Source organism: Cordyceps javanica, chromosome 1 (genome assembly GCF_051103115.1).
Source record: "Cordyceps javanica chromosome 1, complete sequence".
Taxonomy (NCBI): domain Eukaryota; kingdom Fungi; phylum Ascomycota; class Sordariomycetes; order Hypocreales; family Cordycipitaceae; genus Cordyceps; species Cordyceps javanica.
Window position 1 is genome coordinate 729,891 of NC_139295.1, and position 23,939 is coordinate 753,829.

The 23,939-nt window shown below is 53.6% G+C and overlaps 9 protein-coding genes across 9 annotated transcripts; 6 read left to right on the forward strand and 3 right to left on the reverse strand.

Annotated features, from left to right (window-relative positions):
* Positions 1-2,286: 2,286 nt before the first annotated feature.
* Positions 2,287-3,478, reverse strand: V2A60_000219 (SDR family oxidoreductase; the record flags this gene model as incomplete). Its single annotated transcript, XM_083251590.1, has 2 exons — positions 2,287-3,020; positions 3,085-3,478. 2 exons carry the CDS (start codon positions 3,476-3,478, stop codon positions 2,287-2,289), a joined length of 1,128 nt encoding a protein of 375 aa, XP_083107716.1.
* A 2,800-nt stretch (positions 3,479-6,278) lies between these two features.
* Positions 6,279-7,746, forward strand: V2A60_000220 (uncharacterized protein; the record flags this gene model as incomplete). The annotated part of the gene is made up of 2 exons (XM_083251591.1): positions 6,279-6,380; positions 6,460-7,746. 2 exons carry the CDS (start codon positions 6,279-6,281, stop codon positions 7,744-7,746), a joined length of 1,389 nt encoding a protein of 462 aa, XP_083107717.1.
* A 702-nt stretch (positions 7,747-8,448) lies between these two features.
* Positions 8,449-10,990, forward strand: V2A60_000221 (Indigoidine synthase A like protein-domain-containing protein; the record flags this gene model as incomplete). The annotated part of the gene is made up of 4 exons (XM_083251592.1): positions 8,449-8,865; positions 8,927-9,603; positions 9,662-9,955; positions 10,015-10,990. The coding sequence occupies 4 exons, from the start codon at positions 8,449-8,451 to the stop codon at positions 10,988-10,990; spliced, it is 2,364 nt and encodes a 787-aa protein (XP_083107718.1).
* Positions 10,991-11,271: 281 nt separating this feature from the next.
* V2A60_000222 (WD40 repeat domain-containing protein) lies at positions 11,272-13,047 on the forward strand (the record flags this gene model as incomplete). Its single annotated transcript, XM_083251593.1, has 1 exon — positions 11,272-13,047. The coding sequence occupies one exon, from the start codon at positions 11,272-11,274 to the stop codon at positions 13,045-13,047; it is 1,776 nt and encodes a 591-aa protein (XP_083107719.1).
* A 337-nt stretch (positions 13,048-13,384) lies between these two features.
* V2A60_000223 (DNA replication protein SLD5) lies at positions 13,385-14,242 on the reverse strand (the record flags this gene model as incomplete). The annotated part of the gene is made up of 2 exons (XM_083251594.1): positions 13,385-13,994; positions 14,118-14,242. 2 exons carry the CDS (start codon positions 14,240-14,242, stop codon positions 13,385-13,387), a joined length of 735 nt encoding a protein of 244 aa, XP_083107720.1.
* An 807-nt stretch (positions 14,243-15,049) lies between these two features.
* V2A60_000224 (lactate 2-monooxygenase) lies at positions 15,050-16,354 on the forward strand (the record flags this gene model as incomplete). Its single annotated transcript, XM_083251595.1, has 2 exons — positions 15,050-15,353; positions 15,417-16,354. The coding sequence occupies 2 exons, from the start codon at positions 15,050-15,052 to the stop codon at positions 16,352-16,354; spliced, it is 1,242 nt and encodes a 413-aa protein (XP_083107721.1).
* Positions 16,355-16,520: 166 nt separating this feature from the next.
* V2A60_000225 (FAR-17a/AIG1-like protein) lies at positions 16,521-17,261 on the reverse strand (the record flags this gene model as incomplete). The annotated part of the gene is made up of 2 exons (XM_083251596.1): positions 16,521-16,677; positions 16,732-17,261. The coding sequence occupies 2 exons, from the start codon at positions 17,259-17,261 to the stop codon at positions 16,521-16,523; spliced, it is 687 nt and encodes a 228-aa protein (XP_083107722.1).
* Positions 17,262-17,882: 621 nt separating this feature from the next.
* V2A60_000226 (WD40 repeat domain-containing peptidylprolyl isomerase) lies at positions 17,883-19,963 on the forward strand (the record flags this gene model as incomplete). The annotated part of the gene is made up of 3 exons (XM_083251597.1): positions 17,883-17,958; positions 18,031-19,691; positions 19,826-19,963. The coding sequence occupies 3 exons, from the start codon at positions 17,883-17,885 to the stop codon at positions 19,961-19,963; spliced, it is 1,875 nt and encodes a 624-aa protein (XP_083107723.1).
* A 756-nt stretch (positions 19,964-20,719) lies between these two features.
* Positions 20,720-23,437, forward strand: V2A60_000227 (fungal specific transcription factor domain-containing protein; the record flags this gene model as incomplete). Its single annotated transcript, XM_083251598.1, has 8 exons — positions 20,720-20,781; positions 20,962-21,951; positions 22,009-22,033; positions 22,088-22,093; positions 22,148-22,175; positions 22,230-22,334; positions 22,386-23,284; positions 23,351-23,437. The coding sequence occupies 8 exons, from the start codon at positions 20,720-20,722 to the stop codon at positions 23,435-23,437; spliced, it is 2,202 nt and encodes a 733-aa protein (XP_083107724.1).
* Positions 23,438-23,939: the final 502 nt, after the last annotated feature.

Sequence of the window (23,939 nt, forward strand, 5' to 3'; positions counted from 1 at the left end):
CCAACCGTCGTTTTACCATCTCTCTCATCTATTACTTGTACATCGATGCCGAATCTGGCGAGGTTACATGCGAGCATCAGACCTGCCGGGCCAGCACCAACAACGCACACTTGGCATTGGGGTGTTGATGCCCTCGGCAGTTGAAGGCGTGATAGGGAAGCTGATACTTCGCCGTTTGGTGAGGGCGAATGTCTGATGATCTGTTCTTCACTAGGATGCTGGCCTGGTGACCTGACTGCTTGCAGAATACCTGGCGCCATGGTCGCAGTTTGTGTTTGGCACTGTATTGAGCAGAGGGTACGAGACGGGTCGTGTACAGCGCTAGCGAGACAGGCTGTCGAAGGAATAGTGCGAGGCCGTGGGGAGAATAAAGCAGTAAAGCCGAAGTTTGTAGCTGGGTGAGAATACAGCGATAGAGGGCAGGCAGGCAGTCGTTGTGAGAGGGACCGCCCGTGATATATTTTTTTTCTTCGATTTGTGCGGCAGACGGTAAACCAAGTTAAAGTTGGAACTAGATGAGAGATTCCGTCGACTGAGGCAGTGGCTCGTGGCTCGTGGCCGGATGGACTACCTGCCCCCAATTCGACTGGTTTTTGCGAAGTTGGGGCCAGAACGAGTAGAGTGCACTTTGTGTAGTAGGCTTGATCGATTTTCGGAGTGTTCAGGCAAATGATACAATGAAATTACACCGACCGCTGTCGTCGCTATCGTGTGCTGATGTAAGTGCGTGATGGGTGGGTGGTAGCAGAGAGGAGAGGTCACAGCGCAACACAATGTGACAAAAATGAGGAGAAGAAAAAAAGAGGCAAAAGAAGAGCAAAAACAGAAAAGTCCAGCCGTTATGAAACCAGCGTGATAAGGACAAGGAAATGGATGACAGACGCCCAGAAAGAATAGGAGACTAAAGCCGGCGCTGGAGACTGCGAAAGTGGAAATGGCCATCGACTCAATCGTGAGATGGCATGATTTCTGGCGCGCGGTGGAGGCAAGACGACTGTTTCTGGCCAAGGCTGGAATGGCTTGCAGGAGAGAGTTTTGGGGCAACGACTGTTTGCCTACCGAAAAATAAAAAAGAATAAAAAAATAAGAAAAATAAAACAAGAGAGTAATTATGCCAAGCAGCGTAGCAGGACCCCTGTGGATAAGCAGAACGGTCGCTACCCAGGTAGGTAGGTAGGTACTGAGCAGGTAGGCACTGGGCAGTAAGTAAGTAGGTACCTACCTAGTTATGGCATTGTGTAAGTACTTAGACTTGCTGGACGGTGGCCCCGGAAAAAAAGCGTACTCAGTAGAGTCTAGTCAGTGTAACTGCGGGCTTCTACCTGCGAGACCTTCTGGCGGGGCTTCGCCATGTCAAAGTGGTCTGATTTTGAGGCCCGACTGGACACTTTGGTTGGTGTCAAAGTGGCGCCATAATCATTCGCCACGACATGTGTGCCATCTTTGGGTGTGTTGGATGCTTGGATGCCATTTTGTGATGCAAGCGCGGGGCCTGAAAAGCTCCGCATCATCATATTGGAGGCTGCCCATTCGTGCATCAGGTAATTTATTCTCCTTTGGTTCTGGTTCATGCATATTTTAGGCCACGCTCAAACCCGTACTGGGGCTACCGCCGGCGCATGGCTTTGCCTGTGTTTTTTTTTTCTTTTTTCTTTCTTTTTTTGGTGGTGGTGTGTTTTTTTATTATTTGTGATTCTGCAGCTCTCAGTCTTTGCCGTAAGCCGTGAGTCCGTATTGAGACACAACGCAGAGCGCACGGAATCCGGAATGTTCGGGTGGCTTTTTCTTTATCAAACGTAGTCGCATTGCTTCGTGATGGTCGGCAGTGGTGTTGTTGTTGTTGTTGTTGTTGTAGGAAGAGAGGCTGACCCCCCCTTTACGGCTTGCCGGCTGCAAATGGCAAACAAACGGACGTCCGGCACTTGATAAATATGCTTCCTGCCAGCTGCCAGATCGTTGTCAGCCGCTGTCGGTCAGCTTTGTCGGTCCGCTTTGTCGGTCAGCTACCAGCTGTCTTGAGGTCTCTGCCAGTCACAAATTCCCTGCACCAATCATGGGCCTACCATCGACACCAACGACTATCAAACAAAGAGCACAGAAATGACTGTAGTAGTACTAACTGCAACACTATAGAAAAAAAAATTAGCCGAATAAAAGAATCCCCGGGAGAAAAAAAAGAACAACAGTCAAGATGTACAATTTGATAACTCCCCAGCTTATTTAGACCAAAGTGTCTCAGTTTCTCTCCCATCCAGCTTTCGCTCAACCTGGTCGCCGCTCAAACCTTCAATCTCGCGCCACGAGCACCGTGCTCTCACCCGCATCGCTAGCCTTTTCCTTTTCATAAGACGCATTCACGTCTTTAATCACCTGGCGGCCGTTCCACTTGGCCATGTACTTGTCCCCGTCAATGCGCGATCTATAAGACAGCCAGTCCGGCAGGATGCGCAGAAGCGCCGCCAAGGCACCTGTCTCGGGCAGGATGACATTGCCGCTGCGACCGGTGAGGACCTGCTTGACGATGCCCTCGGCCACCGTGTCGACCTCCAGGCTCGGCATCAAAAAGTCGTTGCCCTGGTTGAAGCCTTGAAAGAGGGGTGTTTTGACATGGCCCGGCTGCACAACGACGGTGCGAACCTTGGGGGCGTGGTATCGGGTGACGAGCTCCGCCGAGAGGCCCTCATGGAAAGCTAGCGCCGCAGCCTTGGACGCGGCGTAGTCAACCAGAGCTGGTGCCGTGACCCACGAGGCCGCGGAAGCGACAGTCACAATCATGCCGTGATTCCGCTCAATCATGCTGGGAAGGAAAGCCTTGGCAAGCCAGTAGTGGCAGAGCGTATTCACGTCAAACGTGAACCGAACGTCGCCAGGCTCCGACTCGAGTATGGTCTTGCCTCTGGCAACGCCAGCGTTGTTGATGAGGACTGTCGGGTGCCCAACTTCTGCCCGCACCCTCTCCGCGACTTCTTGCACACTCGATGGAGAGCGAAGATCGCACTTGTAATGACGCACCCGCGAGGCTGTCCCTTGTTAGCCATCTTTTCGCTCAAGTCCCCGTAGTCGGTCTGAGTTTTGAACACGTACATGTGGCAAAAGCCATCGGCTGGATGTCTAGAACCACAACCTTGATTGCCAGCTCGTCAAAAAGCTTGACCATCTGAGCGCCGATGCCAGCAGCACCACCCGTCACGACAACAATCTCGCGCGACCAGTCATATCGGTCCTTGACCCAGTTGTTTCGCGTCTTGTCTGACAAATAGTTGACAATGGTTCTCAAAACTCCCCAATAGAAGAGTTTCTTGATGCCTCCGTACGCGGTAGGGTGCAGAATACTCAAGTCGCTACCGCGCTTAGTGTACCGTGCGAGCAGCAGCAGCGGAAGCACCAGTGACGGGTTGAGTGCGGTCCTGGCAAACAACTTGAAAAGAGGGACGCTGTAGAGGCCCTCTCGCGGAAGGAATCCCTGGTGCATAGGCATGATGGAGCCCCTCGAACACGGTCAAGGTCGTGGTGTTGTCGGATCCCTTGAACAGTAAGGTTTATCGATGGAGGCACTACACCGGCAGCGTCACGATGGAAATGGATTAAAACGTCTTTCCGAGTTGTCTTGATGACTGACGGTTTCAGAACGCTATTTATGAATGATGGTTTTATGAAAGCAAGAGGGTCGCTTGATGTCAAGGTTCATCGCCTACTTGCTCGACACTAGCACCTCGGCAAGCGCAAAAGTGCGGAGAAGCTCCCCCTTTCACTGGGTGGCGCTGCAGGATGCTATGCCGCTCTTTTAAGACAGCTAATGTCTAGGCCAACGTCCGCATTTTGCCCAGCGGAGACCCTGGAGCGACCGAGCCCGCTTGCCCGCTTGCCCGCTTGCCCGCTTGCCCGCGAGAGGCCGTTACGGAACGATACGACGGGTGAGCGCTTTGGTTTCGTGTGCGGCCCTCTCCGCCAGCTGGCCGCTGATCCTGGCATATAGCCGCTCCCTGCGGTCTCCATGCGGAGGATTCACGGAGCAGGAGGTCTCGATGGTCAAGAACAGGCCGGACCTAGCTAGTACTCGGCAGGCTTAGCATTTGCCCTCTTCTTAGCTCGAGGGCACTCGCACTCGATCAATAGTTCCCCGGACATTTCCCCCGCAGATGCGAATCAACCCGGTGGCCGTGCGGCGGTCTCCAGATACACTTTCTGTCTGTGGTTTACTGGGCTCATCATAATAAAATAGTGGAATTAGCGTACATCGCCGTGTCCACTTCCGCAATGAGTCCACTTTCCCTACTTGTGAAATTATTTTCGCGGCGTCGCCTAGCAGCTTCAGCCAGGGAGCTTGATTCAGGCATCGGGTACGGATAGACCGAAACAGGCACATGAATTACAGTTTCGAATCGGGCTGCAGCTTTGCATAACTTTGCCGAAGCCAAAATCCAGAACTCTGGTGTGCTAGCATTCCACGCGCAACAGCAGCCCCAACCTTGCCCTTTCCACCACTACTGTTAACCACGTCGTAGAACATGGCCTGATTCTCAAGCAACTCTGCTGGCTTGCCCGACTCGCAAGCCTCACCCTCACCCTAGTTCATGACCAGATTGTTATCAAACGCAACAACCGTGGAAATTTTGAGCGCAACTACTATAACTGTTGTGGTAGCAGATTCCTCCTTGATGTTTTACCAAATTGTTTGCCCTCTGGCGCTTCCATTCCGCTGGTGGCCTTGACGAGTACGAGAGCCGCAGGCAGATGCGACCCGTAATCCATGCTGATGCATAGCGTCCACTTCCGAATGTCGGAATCTCTCGTCCAACATCTAAGTTATTCGCTCGGCACCTCTGGCAGCGCAAATACGCTGCCCACGGCGGAAAGACTCATCCGAACTGTTGAGACCCGGTTGAAGAGCGTCCCCAACATGGTTCTCATCTGAGAGCCAAGGTCATGGTGAGCCTAGTAGTAAGTAGTCTCAGCGTCGACGTCGTTGTACACTATTGCCGCGGCGGCCGCAGCCACAACCGCACATCCGACCAAGGCTGGTCGCATGGTACCCCGGAATTTTTCATTTGAATACGTGCGCCAGTATTTGATGCACTGTCAACGTGCTCGTAAAATCAGTCCGTGAAGAGCTGCGTCTTTCAATGCTTGGATGGTGGTGAGTTTGAGCCATCGTTGTGTTGATATGGTGTGATACAGGGTAGGCAGCAGGGCCAAGCAGATTACGCAGCCTCCTGGTTGGTTCAATCATGATTGTTCTAGTACATGTGTAAAGAGCCAATTAATTTATACTCCTGATAACCGTATACGTATTCGATCAGAGGCTCTTGTAATTGTAAGCAGGGAACATGCTAGGATTATGGCTTGGCTCTGAACTTAGCATCGATAGAATTCCAAGCTGTAGTATAGTACCAAATACCCCGTTCAATACAAGCGAAACCCGATTGTAGATCAGGTGCTATGTGTATGGACAAGCTCGAACAATTCACGAAAAGTTATCGAGTGCGACCGTAGCAGTTCTGCTCCCCAGACACTATACGACGTGTTCACATAGTAGGGACTAACTATGCCACCTGTAGTCGGTGCGCCCAGACGTGTATGCCCGAGCCATCCTGTTGTTACGAATGTTTTACCCGAAAGTCGTAAAACAAGGTGATCCAAAATAAGAAAGATTAATCGTGATGGTCAGAGAATTCGTTTTTCCCCAAATAGATGACGAGCCGGGTGGTGACACAACCCAACCTAGGAGCAAAGAATAAGAGGAGGCGGCATGTCAAGGCCCAGACCTGTCGGTTTCTACGCCAATGTTGCCAACTAGGCAGTATATTTTTGAAAATACAGAGCTGAAAAGGGAACTGCGGGAAGCCTCGTAGCGGTGCGCGCAATTAGCTGTCCGGAGGGCGTGAGTGTCGATGCAGGGACGACGAAGGCGGATCATCCGGCGCTGCACTCTTCAGCACCCCCAAGGTCAGAGCTGAAAGATGTGTGGCACACGTATGAGATAACGTGTCCGTCTGAACTTTCTTCTGCACCCTCACGAGTATATTACTGCTGCTAGGTTGCTCATGAATACCTATGGCTAAAGAAGGTTGTGATCGCGATATCTTTCTGCCGTTCCTTTCTGCCATAAATATGGAAAACCAACCCTCAGAATCGCGAGCTGGTAACCAGGAGTCTAGTCAATCGCTGGATTTGACGAGCCGATTAGCAGAACAGCCCCACTTGTTGGCCAATGGCAACAAGATCAAGTTTCCCTTGGACGAAAGTACAAAACATCGCTTAATTGCGCTTGCACACGCATGGAGTCCAAGGAATCTAGACTACGTTCACGCGATTCACAACGACAGTGCCCCGAGTACATTGCCACAGACGGAGACTGCGCCGAACGGGATCCAGCTACTGTCAGAAGAGTTATTTACGTCTTCCAAGTGCCTGGAAGCTGACGTTCCCTCAAACTACTGCGCATTATGGCTAAGCCAGATCCTCGGGCCGGTCAATGAAGCGACCTGGAAAAACTGGATACCTAATGAGGTTCTAGAGCTGGCGAACGCTACGCCGAGGACACACTGTTCAGATCTACTGGCTCAAATAAACGCTCGAAGCAAAGATCCCATGTTGATGATCAAGGAGATTGCAGAGCTCACCGGGCTCAGCCTAGCTGACGTCCTCGACCTTTCTCACTACGGATATAACAATGGATGGATGGAGACAGTTATAAAAGGAAGAGTAGATAATGCCAAAGAAGTGGCTGAAGACTCCATTTTCATGCTTTTTGCGGAGCTGCAGACCGCAGACACTGCCGCAGAGTCAGAGTGGTATACTGACGAGCTTCGGAAACGAGCTACCATCCGACTTTTACAACACTTTTGCGGCACTGCCGACGATAATCCGGCGCCAGTTGTGTTGTCTGGTACCATGATCGGAACAAAGGCCAAAAGAGAGCCTTTTTTGAGGAAAGAGACTGCTCTGCCAAACTTGGAACGGTATTTTTGGCTGCGCTACGTCGACTCGGGGGTGCTCCCGGCGCATGTGTGGGCTGCCTCGACTACGAAAAACCAAAATGGCCCGGTTGATTTGCGTCTGCTGGCGGTTCGGAATGGCCTGTTGGCAAACGACCTGAATGATACAGTCACGGATGCGATTGGGACCGGGCTGAACTTTGTCCTCGCTGCATATGCGAATGGGTACTGTTGTGCAGGAACCTTTACAGGCTTGGTATTAAGAGGCGGAATTGTTACCGGTATTCGACACGAGAGGGAGACTGGCGATATACAGCCACTTTTGGCTAATATCCTAGCCAACGCTATTCACCTCTGGGGTCCGCGATACGCAACAGGCCGTCTGTTGCGGACACTTGTGCCCGTGGCCGCTGCGGATAGCAGCAGCTATGTGCTGGACAGCAGTTGGCCGCCACAGGTCGACTCCGAGCCCGAGCTACTGGTAGGCTATGCAGATGTATTAAGAAACTATGCTGGAACTTTGCCGGAGAAAAACGGCGCTGCGGCGTACTATTTGCTGCTGGAGGCTCTTCAATCCGAGAGTGGTAGGGGCGAGGTCGAACGAGCAACCAGAGCCTGCGTACAGTGCCTCGCCTCAGAAGCAGAGCAAGGCCTGGATCCTGTTGCTTGGGGGGCTATAAGCGATCTATCTATCGGTAGGATCATCAACCCCAATGCATCTCTTCCACTGGGGACAGCGCTGCTGCCAATTCGAGGCCTGTACGCAGAGGCATATCGTCGCGCCGAGAGTGGCGCCGTGTCTACCTAAGAACCGATACTCTAACTGGCCTGTAGGTACGCAAGCTCCGAAAATCTTGAGAGTCGCATTCTCGAAAGAACGAAAAAAAAAACACAATCTTGTTACTTCACCTGTCGAGTCGATTGGTAGCAGCAGTTAGTTCCGTAGGTGCTATACAAACTCAAAACACGCCATAGCGCGAGGCCAGTAAGTGAACAGAGGGCGCGTGAGGTATTCTTTCATTGATATGAAATGAGATACATATACACGTCCTATCAACCCGGGATGTACTGCCAGTTTGCCGATTTGAGTAGAGAGACGCTATACTTATCTAGGCGCCGACATGCCGCTCTCCTCCAAAAGGCACCACATTTCTGTATGAAATTTTTTTTTTAAAAAAAGAAGACATATTGTAACATGGCTTCTAACCGATGAGAAATGAGAAATGTTCTATCAAGCTCAATTTGGATACTTATTAGTTGGCGACCTCGGTATTAACCATTTTTGGGCTCATCACGGACTGTCTCCACCTGTTGTCTGTCGGTGGACTCCGAAGCCAGCTCCGACGGGGTAGCTTCCTCCTGACCTTTCATCATCAATCCCGCGCTACCGCCAATAATAACGGTTTCTGCACTGTGAAAGGCAGAGATTGTATTGATTGAATTCGGCTGGAGCTACAACAGCCAATTCCCAATCTTCTTGCTTCGGCGAAGGTGAGAATATTCACCTGCCATGACGGCTTCCGTCCTCCGCCTGGCTCGCACGCAGCGCCGCCTTTGCAGCTCGCGTGCTATTTCTCCATTCCAATCCCGGCCATCATCTGGCTTGCGGTCGTTTTCTTCGACGCCAGTTGCCGCTTCGGGACTTGGACAGCTATTGTCGGTGTCGGAGGAGGTGACGGATGCTGTGGCCACAAACAAGCCCGTAGTGGCGCTCGAGTCCACCATCTACACCCACGGCATGCTGGGAAACGACCTTGCCAGGGAGCACATTGACTTGGTGCGTAGCCATGGTGGTGTGCCTGCCATAATCGCCATCGTCGATGGACGCCCCAAGGTTGGCGTCTCGTATGAAGAAATCCTGCGCATGATTGAGGACAAGGGCACGGTCAAGGCTTCTCGGAGAGATATTGCGTATCTAGTGGGAATGGTAGGGTCAACCCACCCAAAATCAACCAAGTACAATTAAAAAAGCTAACAAGATTCAATAGGGGCTGACTGGGCGGAAAATTCATGGCGGCACCACCATTGCCGGAACCATGCTGTTGGCCAAGGCAGCTGGCATCCGCGTCTTTGGCACTGGCGGGCTTGGCGGCGTGCACCGCGGCGGCGAGAACTCCATGGATGTCTCCGCCGACCTGACGGAGCTGGGGCGCACTCGGGTCGCCGTCATTGGGAGTGGATGCAAGGGCTTCCTTGATATCCCACGCACTCTCGAGTTCCTCGAGACCCAAGGCTGCCTGGTGTCGACCTTTGCGGACGGACGAGAGGGCAGTGTCGACTTTCCAGCTTTCTGGGCCAGAAACAGCGGGATCAAGAGCCCTTCCACTGTGTACACCGAAAAAGAAGCTGCTTCCATGATCTACGCCCAAGAAAAGCTGGGCATCGAATCCGGCATGTTCTTTGCAAATCCCATTTCGGAAGAGCACGGCATTCCAGCCCCCGAGATGCAAGCCGTCATTGAGCAAGCTGTCAGAGAGGCCAATGAGAAGGGGTTCACGGGCAACAATAATACACCCTATATCCTGGGCCGACTCAGAGAGCTCACTTCTGAAAAGACTGTGATTGCCAACAAGGCTCTCGTGTACTCCAACATCATCCGAGCCACCAAGGTCTCTGTGGAACTGTCACGTTTGCTCTCACCCAGCTCAAACCAAACTAGCAGCTCGTAAGTGCGATCTGTTGAAGATTTGTTATATAGTTGTCTAATATAGCATGTCGAATAGACCATTATCCCACCAGTCTGTCTTTGCCAATTCATATTCCACTGAGGCAAAAGCCAAGCCAACACTTACCACCATCACATCGCCCAAGATCCTTGTTGCTGGGTCTGTTGCTGTTGATCTGAGCTGTGATTATTCCAGCCCTACGTCTGGGGGCACGTTGCCTCAGCCGCACGTGTCGAACCCGTCTCGTATCAGCCAGTCTATTGGAGGCGTCGGACGCAACGTTGCGATAGCGGCGCACCTGGCCAGTGGCGGCTCTGGGGTTCAATTCTGCAGCATGGTAGGAGATGATGTGTAAGTTGGAAGCACTGACGTACTCCCAAGTCTGGTCTTTACTGAATTTCACCTCGCAGGGCTGGCCAAACCGTTCTTACGTCTCTGGAGACGGCTGGTCTGAGCACTTCATCAATCATGAAGCTGGACAGCAACAAACACCCGGAGGGGCGCACCGCACAATACGTTGCAGTCAACGACGGAAATAAAGATCTGGTTCTCGCCATGGCTGATATGAACATTTTTTCTAAGAATTCTTTTCCGGACCACTGGCGCTCTGTTGTCGCTGCCTCGAAGCCGAAATGGCTAGTTGTGGATGGCAACTGGTCCCCTTCTGAGATTAGAAACTGGATCCGGGCAGGGGAAGAAAACCGTGCCAGAGTTGCCTTTGAGCCAGTTTCTGCGGAAAAGTCAAAAGGCCTGTTTTGCCCTGAGCGTGGTCTTCCAAGGCTCAACCTATACCCCATGTCTAGCATTAGCCTGGCTTCCCCCAACACGTACGAGCTTGCAGCAATGCACGCAGCGGCCAAAGAGAACGGATACTTTGAGCCGATGGATTGGTTCGAAGTTATTGATGCTTTTGGGATGAGAGGCGCCCGCGATCGATTCGTGCACCTCACCTCTGCGGAACTTACCGACGCCGGCGTCCCTATCCAAACAATTCAGCTGCTACCGTACATCCCGACGATTCTGACGAAGTTGGGATCTAAAGGCGTTTTAATGACTTCGATCTTGGGCAAAGACGATCCTCGTCTGAGAGATCGAGATGAAGAAGAATTCATCCTCACCCGTTCACCAGCCACTCACCCGGTAGTAGGGGGTGTTTACATGCGTCTATTCCCACCTGTGGAGACCGTGAAAGACGTTGTCTCTGTCAATGGAGTCGGAGATACATTCCTTGGTGTGTTGATTTCTGGGCTTGCCCAGGGCGGTCGTGTAGATAAGCTCGTGGACGTTGCCCAGCGTGGCGCCGTCCTGACGCTCAAGAGTGCAGAATCTGTCAACCCGGATTTGGGCAACCTGGCAGACGAAGTGCAGAATGCATCTCAACGGTGATTCGCATAGGCATCAAAAACCAACCAATTCCTCTTTAGCATAGCGACTTGTAATTGATAGAATTCGAACTGCTCAGGGCATCAATGGTCAGCCTCGCGGGGACTGGTGGCTCTCTATTGGATAACCTTCTTACTACCCCACATAAACTTCGGCGAGGCTGAGAGGGACCACCAAAAAATTATTCGTTGCAAAAGTGACGAATGCCTTTCAAGCAGCCTTTTCCACGTCGCGTAGAATATTCAATTACCCGTGCAGCGCAGCAGTGGCACAGCCGGACAATCATGGCACCTTCAAAAGAACAAGATCTCTCCGATAGGGAATTTTCAGATAGCGAAATGTCCTCCGACATCGAGTCTAGTAGAAGCGACGTTGACGACGGCACGAAAAAACCAAACAGCGCCCTGTACGAAAAGGATTCGGATGAGGAAGAACTCGAACGGCTGGTCCTCGGAGACACGGCGGGGTTCAGGGCGAACTTGTTCAAAAATGACGGCAAGGATTCTTTTGGCCGCCTAGGCGACGACATGGACATGGATGGCGACACGGGCGACTTGGAAGAAGTAGACGACAATGACCTATTCATGCTGGACACTGCCACGGCCGGAGCCAAGGGTCCCATCACTTCAGCCCCCAAGTCGGAAAACGACCCCAATGCGCCTGTATGGGTAGACAGCGATGATGAGCGCCTGGCCATCTCGCTCGCCGGCACAACGCGACTGCGCAAGCTTCGACTCACCGAAGCCGAGGACCTGGTAAGCGGCACCGAATACTGCCGCCGGCTGCGCCAGCAATTTCTGCGTCTCAACCCAGCACCCGCCTGGGCGCAGGAGGCCGAAGGTCGCCCGGCCAAGCGTCGCCGCTCCTCCGCCGGCGACGACGACGACTCCTCGGACAGCGACGACGACGACGACGACCATGGCGGCTTCTCCGCCGAGCCGCTCGAAAAGTTCCTGCGCAGCGCGACTAGTCTGAGCGGCAGCAGCGCGAAGCCGCGCCGCCTGCGGCCCGAGGTCATCGACATCCAGCGCACGCGCGAGATACCCGACAAGCACAAGGCGGCGGTCGAGTCGTTGTCGTTCCACCCGCAGTACCCGGTGCTGCTGTCGGCGAGCAGCGCGTCGATCTTGCACCTGCACCACATCGCGCCGGACGCGCAGCCGACGCCCAACCCGCGGTTGACGTCGGTGCAGGCCCGTCAGGTCGACGTGCGCCGCGCCGAGTTCCTTTACCCGGACGGCGACAAGATTGTGTTTGGCGGCCGCCGCCGGTTCTTCCATACCTGGGACCTGCCGTCGGGCACCGTCGCCAAGACGACGCAAATTCTGGGCCACCGCCTCGAGCACAAGACCATGGAGCGCTTCCGCCTCAGCCCCTGCGGCCGCTACATGGCCATCGTGGGCTCGGCCAAGAAGGGCGGCGGCGTCGTCAACGTGCTGAGTGTGGCGTCAACGCAGTGGATCGCGGCCGCGCGCCTGTCCAGCCGCCACGGCATCGCCGATTTTGCGTGGTGGAGCACCGGCGACGGCCTCTCGATCCTGGGCAAGGACGGTCAGGTCGGCGAGTACAGCGTGGAAAGCAGGTCGTTTGTCGGCGTCTGGTACGACGAGGGCTGCGTCGGCGGCATCGTCATTGCGCTGGGCGGTCACCAGGGCCCGGCCGTCCTAGGCGACGACCGCTGGGTCGCGGTCGGTTCCAACAGCGGAATCACCAACATTTACGACCGGAGCGAGCTGTTAGCCGCCACGTCGGGCAAGAGCGACGTCGACTGCCAGCTTCTCAAGGAGCGCCCGTCACCGACGCGCACGTTTGAGCAGCTCGTCACGCCCATCACGGCGCTCGCCTTCTCGCCCGACGGCCAGCTCTTCGCCTTTGGCAGCCAGCACAAGAAGGACGCCCTACGGCTGGTGCACCTGCCGACGTGCACGGTGTACAGGAACTGGCCGACGGAGCAGACCAACATTGGCCGCATCACGGCCGTCGCGTTTGGCCGCGGCAGCAACCTTCTCGCGGTGGGCAACGATACAGGCAAGATCAGGCTATGGGATATCAGGAGTTGAGAAGGATACGGGAAACTGGGATGACGTTGTTTCGGCTATATGTCTATACTCTTCATGAAACGATTAGACTCTCACAGCATCAGGCGTTTTCGGTGTAGTTATTGAAAAGTTTTTTTTTTGCAAATTTTTTTTGCGTTGTCCGGATTAGATTCTATGTGGAATATAAATCGTCATCAAGTTCATCATGTCGTACTGCTGGCCGTAATGTGGCAACGTTATAGCGATAGGGAGCCGTGTTACTCGGCTGAGCTACTTTTGGTGTTGCGGCGAGATTTTACACTCGCAGCATGGGATATCTTTGCTTCTGTCTGTCTTCCGGGGGGAGGTGGGGCGGGCCTTACACCAATTCCGCGTCCATGTCGAGCACTAGTTGCCTGGCATTGGACCAGCGCAGAATCAGAATGTCGCCGTTGGATGCTGGCAGTGTCACGTCCGCGTCTGTGCCGCGACCGTAGACATCCTTGTCGCGCAGCATCCGAATGAAGACTGCGGTGTCTAGATCAGGCGAGTCAACCATGCTTATATTGCCGGCCGTGTCGTTGAGGTTCTGTAGCTTCTCGGGAAACGAAGCGAGGAAGGAGGAGAGGTAGTGATTGTGGAGGAGGGCTTGGTGGCGAGTGGCGTATGCAAGCTCCGTCGATGATAGTCGGCCTCGCAGCTCTTCATTCGAAAGGTAATGGAGCGTATGTTTGTCGATCTGTACACAGGCACTTAGCAAGTTGACGACGTAAAAGTGTTGATGTTGGTGCTGGAGCAGACTGCCCACCTTTGCGATTCGAGCGCGAAGATAGCTTCGTACAAGAAATTTGTATCGTTCTAGTTCGGTTTGTATGACGATGAGGGCGAAATTGGTCTTGGGGTCCATGTCGCCAGTCATGTCTTCAATCTTTTCGATCTGCGCCTTGATCTGATCATTGACGCGCTCAAACAGCCCGTCCGACGGCCAACTAGAGAAAAATCCCAAGAAATGTCAGCACGCCAGCCAGACTCCATTGGACGAAGACTGAGTCGATTGATGGGAGGAGGTTTTGAGGGAGACAAAAAAAGACGAAAGTCTGCAAGATACTTACGCCAGTAGCTCTGGCGCAGACCTCTCTGCTACCCATCGACGCGTCAGAGCTTGCAGCTCGCGTGTCTGGCGGGGGATGCGATGTGTCTGGGGATCAACCTCGCGAAGGATATCATCGATATCCATTCTGGACAAGTGGCGTGAAAGCGCCTCGTAATCCCGCAGCAGGCTGGTAGAACGTGAGTCTCTACGCCAACGTTTTGCGACGTTAATGAAGCGACGCAGACGTCAATGTGAGGAATGCTGCAGATTATCGCCTCGAGGGGTGGTGGGGTTTGCGGCGAGCGAGTGGAAGCGCTATAATGAGATAGCGCGGCCGCTGAATCTGGCTACAGTATGGGCACAGGCAAGCGAGACACGGTCAAGCGAGACACGGTCACAGAAATGATAGCAGTTTGGATAATCTCTAGAAAGAAAGGAGCAGCACACTATCCAAGTTACTTGGAACCCCAAACTCTTGCCTTGACTGACAATTCTGGGCACAATTCAGGGTAGCATAAAATGGTAGCCGTGGAATTTGTTACGCCAATCACTGCACCACTGTCAAACTGAATGTACTCAGTAGTACGGAGTATTGCAGCTGCACTGCCATCTGAAGAGATGATGGGGTCCCGAGTTGCAATGCCAGGAGCATATATATGGATCTGCTAAAATCGTCAACATCGTTGGGTGACAAGGGAGCGCAAGGAAGCTCGCCGCACAAACAGAAACATCTGTGCTGGCAGCAATCAACCGATCGCCTGAAGACAAGGAGCGGGTCGGAGAACCGAGGCACGGCTCCCGGTATAAACGCCGTCTCCTAAGTACATACCTACTCCCCTGCCACGATAAGCCGTCACCGATTCCTCCGCATTCTTGCTTTGCCCTACCCCGGATTTTTTTCAATCGCAATTCCATCTCGCTCCTTGATTCCATCCTTCTGCAGCATACGCCATGTCCGACAACGGCGATGATGACGGCCCTTTGCCATATGCCAACCATGTCAAGACCGTCCTGGAGCAGGGCGTCGTCATGGGAAATCTGCCCAGGGTGACGACGGACCCTAACCTTCTCGAGGAGCAAGCGCGCAAGGAGATGGTTCTCCAGAGAGGCTTCGAGTATATTCGCGGCTCGGCTGGCGAGGCCGCAACCATGCACGCAAACCGCCTTGCGTTTCGTTCGTGGAAGATCATTCCCCGCATGATGAGACCGACTGGAGATCGGGATCTGAGCGTGACACTCTTCGGCAAAAAGTACAGTACGTAGCTGGAATTTTTGGTCAACCGTGCGATACATTTTCAAGTCTGACGCGGAAAACCAGGATCCCCTCTTCTCATGGCGCCGCTCGGGGTACAGGGCACCATGCACCCTGACAAGGAGATTGGCAACGCCAAGGCCTGCGCCGAGCTGGGAGTTCCGTTTACTCTTAGCACATCCGCCACGACGGGCATTGAGGAGCTCGTTGAAGCCTGTCCTCAAGGCGACAAATGGTTTCAGCTCTACTGGCCGCTCGATGAGGAGATTACCGCCTCCATCCTGACCCGGGCAAAAAAGAACGGTTACCAGACCCTGGTCGTAACGCTAGACACATGGGTCATGGGCTGGAGACCGAGCGACCTAGACACAGCCAACATTCCCTTTCTGGTCGGCGTCGGTGACGATGTCGGCTTCCAAGACCCTGTATTTCGGCGCAAGTTTGCGGAAAGGACCGACGGCGACACGCCCGAGGACAGCCCCGTCTTGGCGGGCATGTACTGGTGCAGCGAGATTTTTCCGGGCGTCAGCCGCTCGTGGGAGGAGATTCAAATCCTGCGCAAGTACTGGGACGGCCCAATGGTGGTCAAGGGTGTTCTGAGCGTCGAGGATGCCAAGCTGGCTGTCCAGTACGGCCTGGACGGCATAATTGTCAGCAACCACGGCGGCCGCCAGGTTGATGGCACCATCTCCAGCCTCGATGCGCTGCCCGGCATCGCTCAGGCTGTCGGTAACAAAATCACCGTCATGATGGATTCTGGCATCCGCACTGGTGCCGACATCTTCAAAGCTCTTTGTCTCGGAGCACAGGCCGTGTTCGTTGGTCGACCTATCGTCTACGGGCTGGGCATTGCTGGCAAGGACGGTGCCTATGCTGTCATGGCTAACCTCCTCGCCGATCTCGACATCACCATGGGCATCTCTGGCGTCAAGAGCATATCAGAGCTCAACATCTCTAGACTAGCAAAGATTCAACACCCCGGCGATGTTCGATCAAATCTGTAGGCTGCCTTTCAGGAATCTATTTGATAAGGAGGGGAGTGGCCAGGAGCTGATGACCACCAACCCAATATACAAGTCTAAATAAGCTGCACAATACAAAGAGTATCCATACCAGTATCCAAGACTCGTACGAGGAAAGAAAAAAGTAAGAATTACAAAATCCTAAATCCTAATTGGTCTTCTTCTCCGCAGCGAAAGCCGGGCCGTTGAGTTTGGCGTACACGACCTTGAGGGATGATGACGCCACAGTGACCAGAACGGCTGAAAAGACGAACAGGAGAACACGCTGTGGGGTGTTGAGCAGAGCAAAGATCGGATAAGTGTACCTAATCGAGTCAGCAAGACTCGGACGGAATGCCGCCGCCACATAACAAACTTACCAGCCATTCTTGCTGTAACAAAGCTCAATCCAGTACCAGTAACCAAAAGCGATGCTGGTGCTGAGGCCCATAACCACAGGCGCGCCAACCGTCCACGGCGGGCTGAGCACCAGGTAGTCAAACACCAGGAGGAGACCCGGTGCAAAGTGGAAACCCAGGTCTACGGCCAGGGGGATCTTGAACTCGGGAGGAACTACCAGCTCCGGGTCAATGGCGGAGATGCCAAAGTACAGGGTCGTGACGACGACGTTGAGGGGCGTGGCCACAATGGACAGCGAGTTCTTGATGCCGAACAAAGTCGCGCTGCGGGTCACGTCAGCCACCACCGCGACGACAAAGGTGAAGAAGGAGAGCGTCAGCGCGATGATGGTCAGGAACTGCAGGTGCCAGCCGTAGGACTCGCTCACGGGCGTCTTCCACTGGAGCAGGAACCTGTAGCTAGACGCGAACGAGGCAATGCCGACGAGATGCCACAACAGGGAGAAGCCCTGCCCGGGCGACTGCGCTCTCTGGAGAGGATGTTGAGCCATGGCTCCGGTAAGGTCGTACTTTGAATGGTGCTGAAGAATGAATGCCTATCAAAATGAGATGATAGGTATACTGGACTGGGATGCCGGCGAAAGGTAAGCAAAATTGAGGGCTTGCGCCCGGCGCGCCGGCGTCGCAGGGTAGTAGCCTAGTAGGTACCTGTTTTGCGGAGGCGGCGAAATATTGGTGCTTAAAAGTCCGGGGACGGCATGGCTGGGGACGGGGTACGGAGTAGATTACATCGAACACTTGCGCCAAGCTCTGTCGCTAAAAATGGCAAGGTGGCTTCCGTTCAATCAAAGCGAGAGATACCCAGTTCATTTACTAAAAGGGTCTCGGAACCGATTTTAATCGAACCTGCGCGCGGGCAGGGTACATGGCCTGTCACGACCACGTTGTGCCTGAATTAGGAGAGCTGCAGGCTGCACCCGGCCGCACCCCCACCAAAAAGTGCTGGCCGTTGGCTCCAGTAAAACTTTCCGTCGCAAAGTCATCGTCTGCCCAAGGCCCTGCTCGTCACCAAGCTTTTCCAGCAACAACAGCGCGCTTTCCAACTTGCCGCCGCAGCCCGCAGTACCAATCTTGAGGCGGCCATCGCCCCGAAGGCACAGACAGCAGCAGCCATGGCTGACGGCGCCGCAGACGACACCGCGGCGGCCCAGAAGCGAAGCCACGCCGACTTTGACAATGACGCTTCAGGTACGCCATCCCGCGACGGGACCGGCCGCCCGTCCAATGAGGCTAGAAAAGACCTAACGTTCGCCTGCGCAGACTCTTCCGATGACGACATGGGCCCTCAGCTGCCCTCGGCCGAAGCGCCCAAGAAGAAGCGTCGCGTTCTGCCCTACGAGAAGCTCTACGTGGCCGCCCTGCCCGCGTCGGCGCGATACTCTCGGTCGCTCATGCACAAGGAGCAGGTCTCCTTTGTGACGTGGACGCCGCTTACGGAATTTCTCATCACCTCATCCGTCGACGGCGTTGTCAAGTTCTGGAAAAAGATTGCGCAGGGCATCGAGTTTGTCAAGGAGTTCCGCGCGCACGATGGCGAAATCAAAGCCGTCGCGGTTAGTTTGGATGGACGCAGCTTTGCCACTGCAGGAGCGGACGAAACGGTCAAGATATTTGACGTCATCACGTTCGATCTGCTGTCCATGATCACGCTCACCTACGTCCCAAAGAGCCTATGCTGGGTGCACAAAAAGGGCGCCTCGTTTCCGCTGTTAGCTGTGTCCCAAGAGGGCAAGCCGCTCGTACATGTGTACGACGGCAGGGGGGAGACGGAGGAGCCGATCCATACCCTAAAGGGGTTGCACCGAAACCCTGTCCATCTGATGGCCTTTAATGACAGCTACGATTGTGTCGTATCTGCCGACGAGGGCGGCATGGTCGAGTACTGGAGACCGAGCGGTACATACGACAAGCCCGAGGGTGTTTTTGAGTACAAGAGCTCGACGAACCTGTTCGATTTTAAAAAAGCCAAGTCGGTCCCGACATGCATCACCGTCTCCCCGCAGGGCAAGAGCTTTGTGGCATTCTCATTGCCTGATCGCAAGATTCGCTTGTTCGATTTTGCCTCCGCTAAGCTGCATCGTACCTACGATGAGTCACTGCAGGCCATGGAAGATTTGCAGCAGGCGGGTAGTGCGTCCCAGAAAATGGATCAGGTCGAGTTCGGGCGTCGATTAGCCCAGGAGCGTGATGTCGAGTCCCAGAGCATGAGGTCCGCCTCGAATGTGGTTTTTGACGAATCAGGCAACTTTCTGCTGTATGGATCCATGTTGGGCATCAAAGTCCTCAACACCTACACGAATCAGGTGGTCAAGACGTACGGGAGGGATGACGGCCTGCGCGCCATCAACTTGGCTGTCTACCAGGGTCAGCCGCAGAAAAAGGGCGTCACCTCCGTGGAGATGGGTGCCTCGAGCAACCCCCTGTTGCAGGAATCGGAAGCCCGTGACCCTATTCTTGTAGCCACGGCGGCGGGCAAAGTCCGCTTTTATCTCTTCACTAATGACCAAGAAATCTCGAAATCGACGCGCGATGTGCAGAACGAGAGGCCTACAGCGCAGGGTCGCAAGAAGGAGGGCAATGCTAAGAAAACAGAGACAGGGAGTGCTGCGGTGCTCCATACTACTTATGGTGACATCCACTTGCGCCTCTTTCCCGATGCGGCACCGAAAACGGTCGAGAACTTCGTCACGCACGCAAAGCAGGGCTACTATAACAATACCATCTTCCATCGCGTCATTCGCAAATTTATGATCCAGTGCGGCGACCCGCTCGGCGACGGCACGGGCGGCGAGAGCATCTGGGGTCGCGAGTTTGCGGACGAGTTTAGCAGCCTCAAGCACGACAAGCCGTACACTGTCAGCATGGCCAATGCAGGCCCCAACACTAATGGCAGCCAGTTTTTTATTACCACGGAAAAGACGGTAAGTGGGCACGCTACCTCCCTCCCGCTCGGGATGATCCTGCAAGATTTTTTCCCGCTCCTGCTTTATATTTTCAGCGTTCATTGCCTATATGACGGAACCCCACGTTGGGCTAACCGAAAGATGTCCTGCAGCCATGGCTTGACGGCAAACATACGATATTCGGTCGCGCGACTCAAGGGTTCGACGTGATCCAGAAGATTGAGAATGCGCGCACATACAAGGAGAAGCCGGAAGAGGACATCAAAATCCTCAACATTGACGTCATGTAAGAGTAGATGCAGAAGAATATTAAGCGAGGCGAAAGGAAGAAAAGAAAACGATTCAAGGTTGCCAAAATATTATCGTCGGCAAGCCCGCTTGTCGAAAAGGACGAATACCACACGGCCTTGGGCCCGTCGCAACGCATAGTCCATGTTTCACTTTCCTACAGGCTTCCTTGCTGTCACCGAGCTGAGCCAAATAGCGCCTTCAGCCACCGTGGCTAGCGTGAAGCCTGGTTATTCCCCCACCAGCCGCGACGAGCCGGGCTCTTCCCAGTTGCTGCCAACATCTTGACGCTGAACGCCTGCAGGCAGCTGTAGAGACGGACCTCTCCCCGCTCGGTTGGTACCACGCGTTGCTGTCATGTCGCAGTCTGCTTAGCATCTTATATTACGAGCGGCCCCATTGGCTGAGCGATGAGGCAAGCGTCACCAGCCAGCTGGAATTACCACCCCTGTCCACTGGGGTCGCCATCTGCCCACCATTCGCTTGTCCAGTCTCTTGTTGCGAGTTTGTATGTGATTTAAATACGGCCTTGTTCCCGTTACGGCTGAAATTTCTATATTATTCTCTCTTGTTGATTCCGTATCCATGCTGTACTTAAAGAACCCGACCAACCCCGAACCGACTGCCAACGTTGGCTGCTCGACCATTCCCCGTGTGCTCGCCAACACGCTCTGTTGCTCTTGTTGTGTCTCAGTGCCTATCAGCGGCTATTCATCAAATCACATTCAGAATATTGGCATGAGATCTGTCCGGCCAAGATGCCACGCGCAAAAAACCAAGGGTCCTCGGAGCCTAAGCGACGCAGCCGCACCGGCTGCTGGTGAGTTAGCCACTTACATGGCGGCCTATGCATTCTTTTTGACAAAAAGCAGGCCCTGCAAATCCCGCAAGGTAAAGTGCGGAGAAGAACGACCCGTTTGTCAAAAGTAGGTTACGTTTTGTTTTCGGGGATAGTCGCCCCCAGTGCTGATGCGGCATTTGGGCTGACGCTCCGTGGCAGCTGCTTGAAAACTGGTGATACCTGTGACTACAAGATCAGGTTAAACTGGGAAGGCCGGAGGATAAAGCGCCGCAGCGGCGCTGATGAGCCCGACGAGGCGTTCTCCATGCCAACTTTCTTCAGCAATGAGTTTCTAGTCGACTCCTCTGCATCGGATAGCATTGGCGTGCCACTTCAGCGGTATGCAACCGAACCGAATCCAGCAAACACGGGTCCCATCCGTTACGAGTTTGAGCATACTCTTTTCCAGGATCTGCACCAGGGCTCCGACATTGACTCATCTGTTGTGGTGAAGAAAAAGGCCAAGTCTTTGGATGACGCCTTTTCTATGGACCGGCCCTCCGCAAACATCCGATTCGCCCTCGGCAGTGAGGACACCAACATGACCATGACCACCACCACAACACAGTTCACCGGCACCGCGCAAAGTCCCGCGTCGACGATTTCGACCAGCGAAGAAGTAATCGCCTCTCGATCGGCACAAAATGACGCGCGGATGGACTCTTACTATCTGGAACAGGGCCAGTCGCCCGGGGATCTCCGATGGTCCAGCACATGGAACAACACGGACGCTATGCTAGGCTGCATGACTTCGAATTCGCCACAACTATCGAGAGTGGCATCTTGTACAAGCGATGAGATGGCCCTTAAATCAATATGGGGGGACTCTGCAACTGTTGAGACGTGTGATCGTAGATCCAGCGTTGATGACACAGGGACCGACTGTGTAGAATGCCCAACCAGCCTCTCGTACATGGCCCAAGTCGGCTACAGTAGTGCACCCACTTGTAGCATGATGTGCCTTATGAGCGGAGACCCTTGGATGATGGCCATGGGAGATATGAACGGCCCCTTGACCGGAACACGGACTCTTGAGACGGTCCCCGAGCAGGCAACAGCGGCAATAGGGAACCCGCCCTGGATAATCAGCAGCGACTACCAACAGACGATAAATGCCCTGCCGAAAGGCATATCACCAATCCCAGACAAGTGAGACAACATTATCGCCGAGATTGGAAGAGAAGTTACTGACATTGGGTTGATCAGACTGAGAGATGAGACGAACATGATGGTGAGTGCACCTTACCATTGCAAAAGATACTTTTACTAACATGAAACGCTACAGTTCTTCGTGAGTACTCATTGGTAGCCCAATAGTATTGCTCATGCTGAACGGAACTTTTAGGACCACTTTGTCAATTACACAGCGAAAGGTGTGAAGACGATGAGTACTGCTGGACCTCTAACACTGGGCTAACACGAGCTAGTCATGGCACCCTACCACAACAAAGAAGCTAATCCATTTAGCAATTTCATGCCGGCCATTGCATTCCAAAGTGATATTCTTCTCAGCCTGATGCTGGCTTTCGCAGGTCAGAACTTTTGCATCTTGCATACCATGTGCTAGCTAACCCATGCTACAGCGGTGCATCGGTCGCAGGTTTTGCGCATGATGGAGCCCGAGTTGAGGATCGCAGAATGGGCAGAAGATATTTTCTCTGTCTTGCGGGTGATGCTCGGTGACCAAACCCAAGCAGTAACGGATGATACCTTGCTATCAATGGTACTTTTGACATCACTCGAAAAGTCATCCCCTAGCACATTTGGGGCCAACATTCCTTGGCAAAAACACCTCAATCTAACACGCAGCTTGGTTGATAAACGCCTTGCAATTATGAATGGGAAAGATGGAAAGAATGAAGAGCTATCCTTCATTTTCAGCTGGTTTTCATATCTTGATACTATGGGCCAAGTCAGCACCGCTCCATATATAGAGGACATTTCGCCTCAGACTGGTCCGTTCGACCTGCTGCACAGGATTGAAGTTGACGACGATGAAGAATTTGACTGCGTCATGGGCTTTACTACGCGCTGTGGACAACTCCTCGTCGAGCTTTCTTCCCAGGTCAGGCAATGCTCTGACGTGCAAGAGCCGGACGCTGCCGCCATCCAAGCGGCGCTAGACCTCGAGAGCAGGTTCAAGGAAAGCATGACAAAACCCGTCAAGGTTTGCTGCCACCTCCGAAAGAACAAAGTTGACATGAGAAGCCTCACCGAGATGGACGCCGCCAGCCAAGCCTTTCACTGGGCTGGCATCGTATACCTGCGCCGCCGCATTTTACGCAAGGGCTCTGCCGATGAGGAGGTTCAGGATGGGGTACAGAGAATATGGGAGTGTATTCAACATATACGCAGGGAGAAGGAAGCTGATACGGCATGCCTGTTTCCGCTGTTTGTCGCTGGGTGCGAAACATACGAAGTTGCCCAGCGCAAGCTGATACTCGCCCGATTCAAGAGCGCCGAGAAGAGCGGCATGAAACAGGTACGAAAATTGATGAGGTTAACACTTGTGGTGCGGCAACGGCTAACATCTCTTGCGTCGTGATAGGTCAAGCGCGCTCGTAAGCTCATGGAAGCTTCATGGCGCGGTGGCCAGCCGTGGTACAGCTTGATTCAAGACGAGTATCTTGGATAAGAAGCTTTCACGCTCTCAGAATTTTTGTACATTGTTTTGAGCGACTCGTTTGTTAAGATTGTCGAAGTGTGTCTTGATAGAAGCCATGCGCTTTTTTTTTCTCCCTTGACTGTTTTGAATATGACACTTTCCACAACTGTACCAAGAGGCCCGCCCACGAGCAAACTCCTGGCTATTACATGTACAAGGTGGTATACAGGACCGTCACCAACTACAACAAAGAGGCAAAAGAGGCGCGCTCCAAAAGTGGATGAGCGTTAGAGTCGAGAAGTGATGGGTAAGGATACAAAGAGACCCGAGGCAGCTTGAATACTCTGATCGGCCTTGCTCTGCTTGAGTCTGCTGTGGTATGTATGTGCTTGAAGATTATTGCTCATCCTCATAGTCGCATATAATTCGGATCCACAAGTGGAAAGCGCTGAAAAGAAAGAGACGGTGTGCCGCAAACTTGGCACGATTTGGGACTTGCCACTGCTGCTGAGATGATTGCTCAGATGGCGCT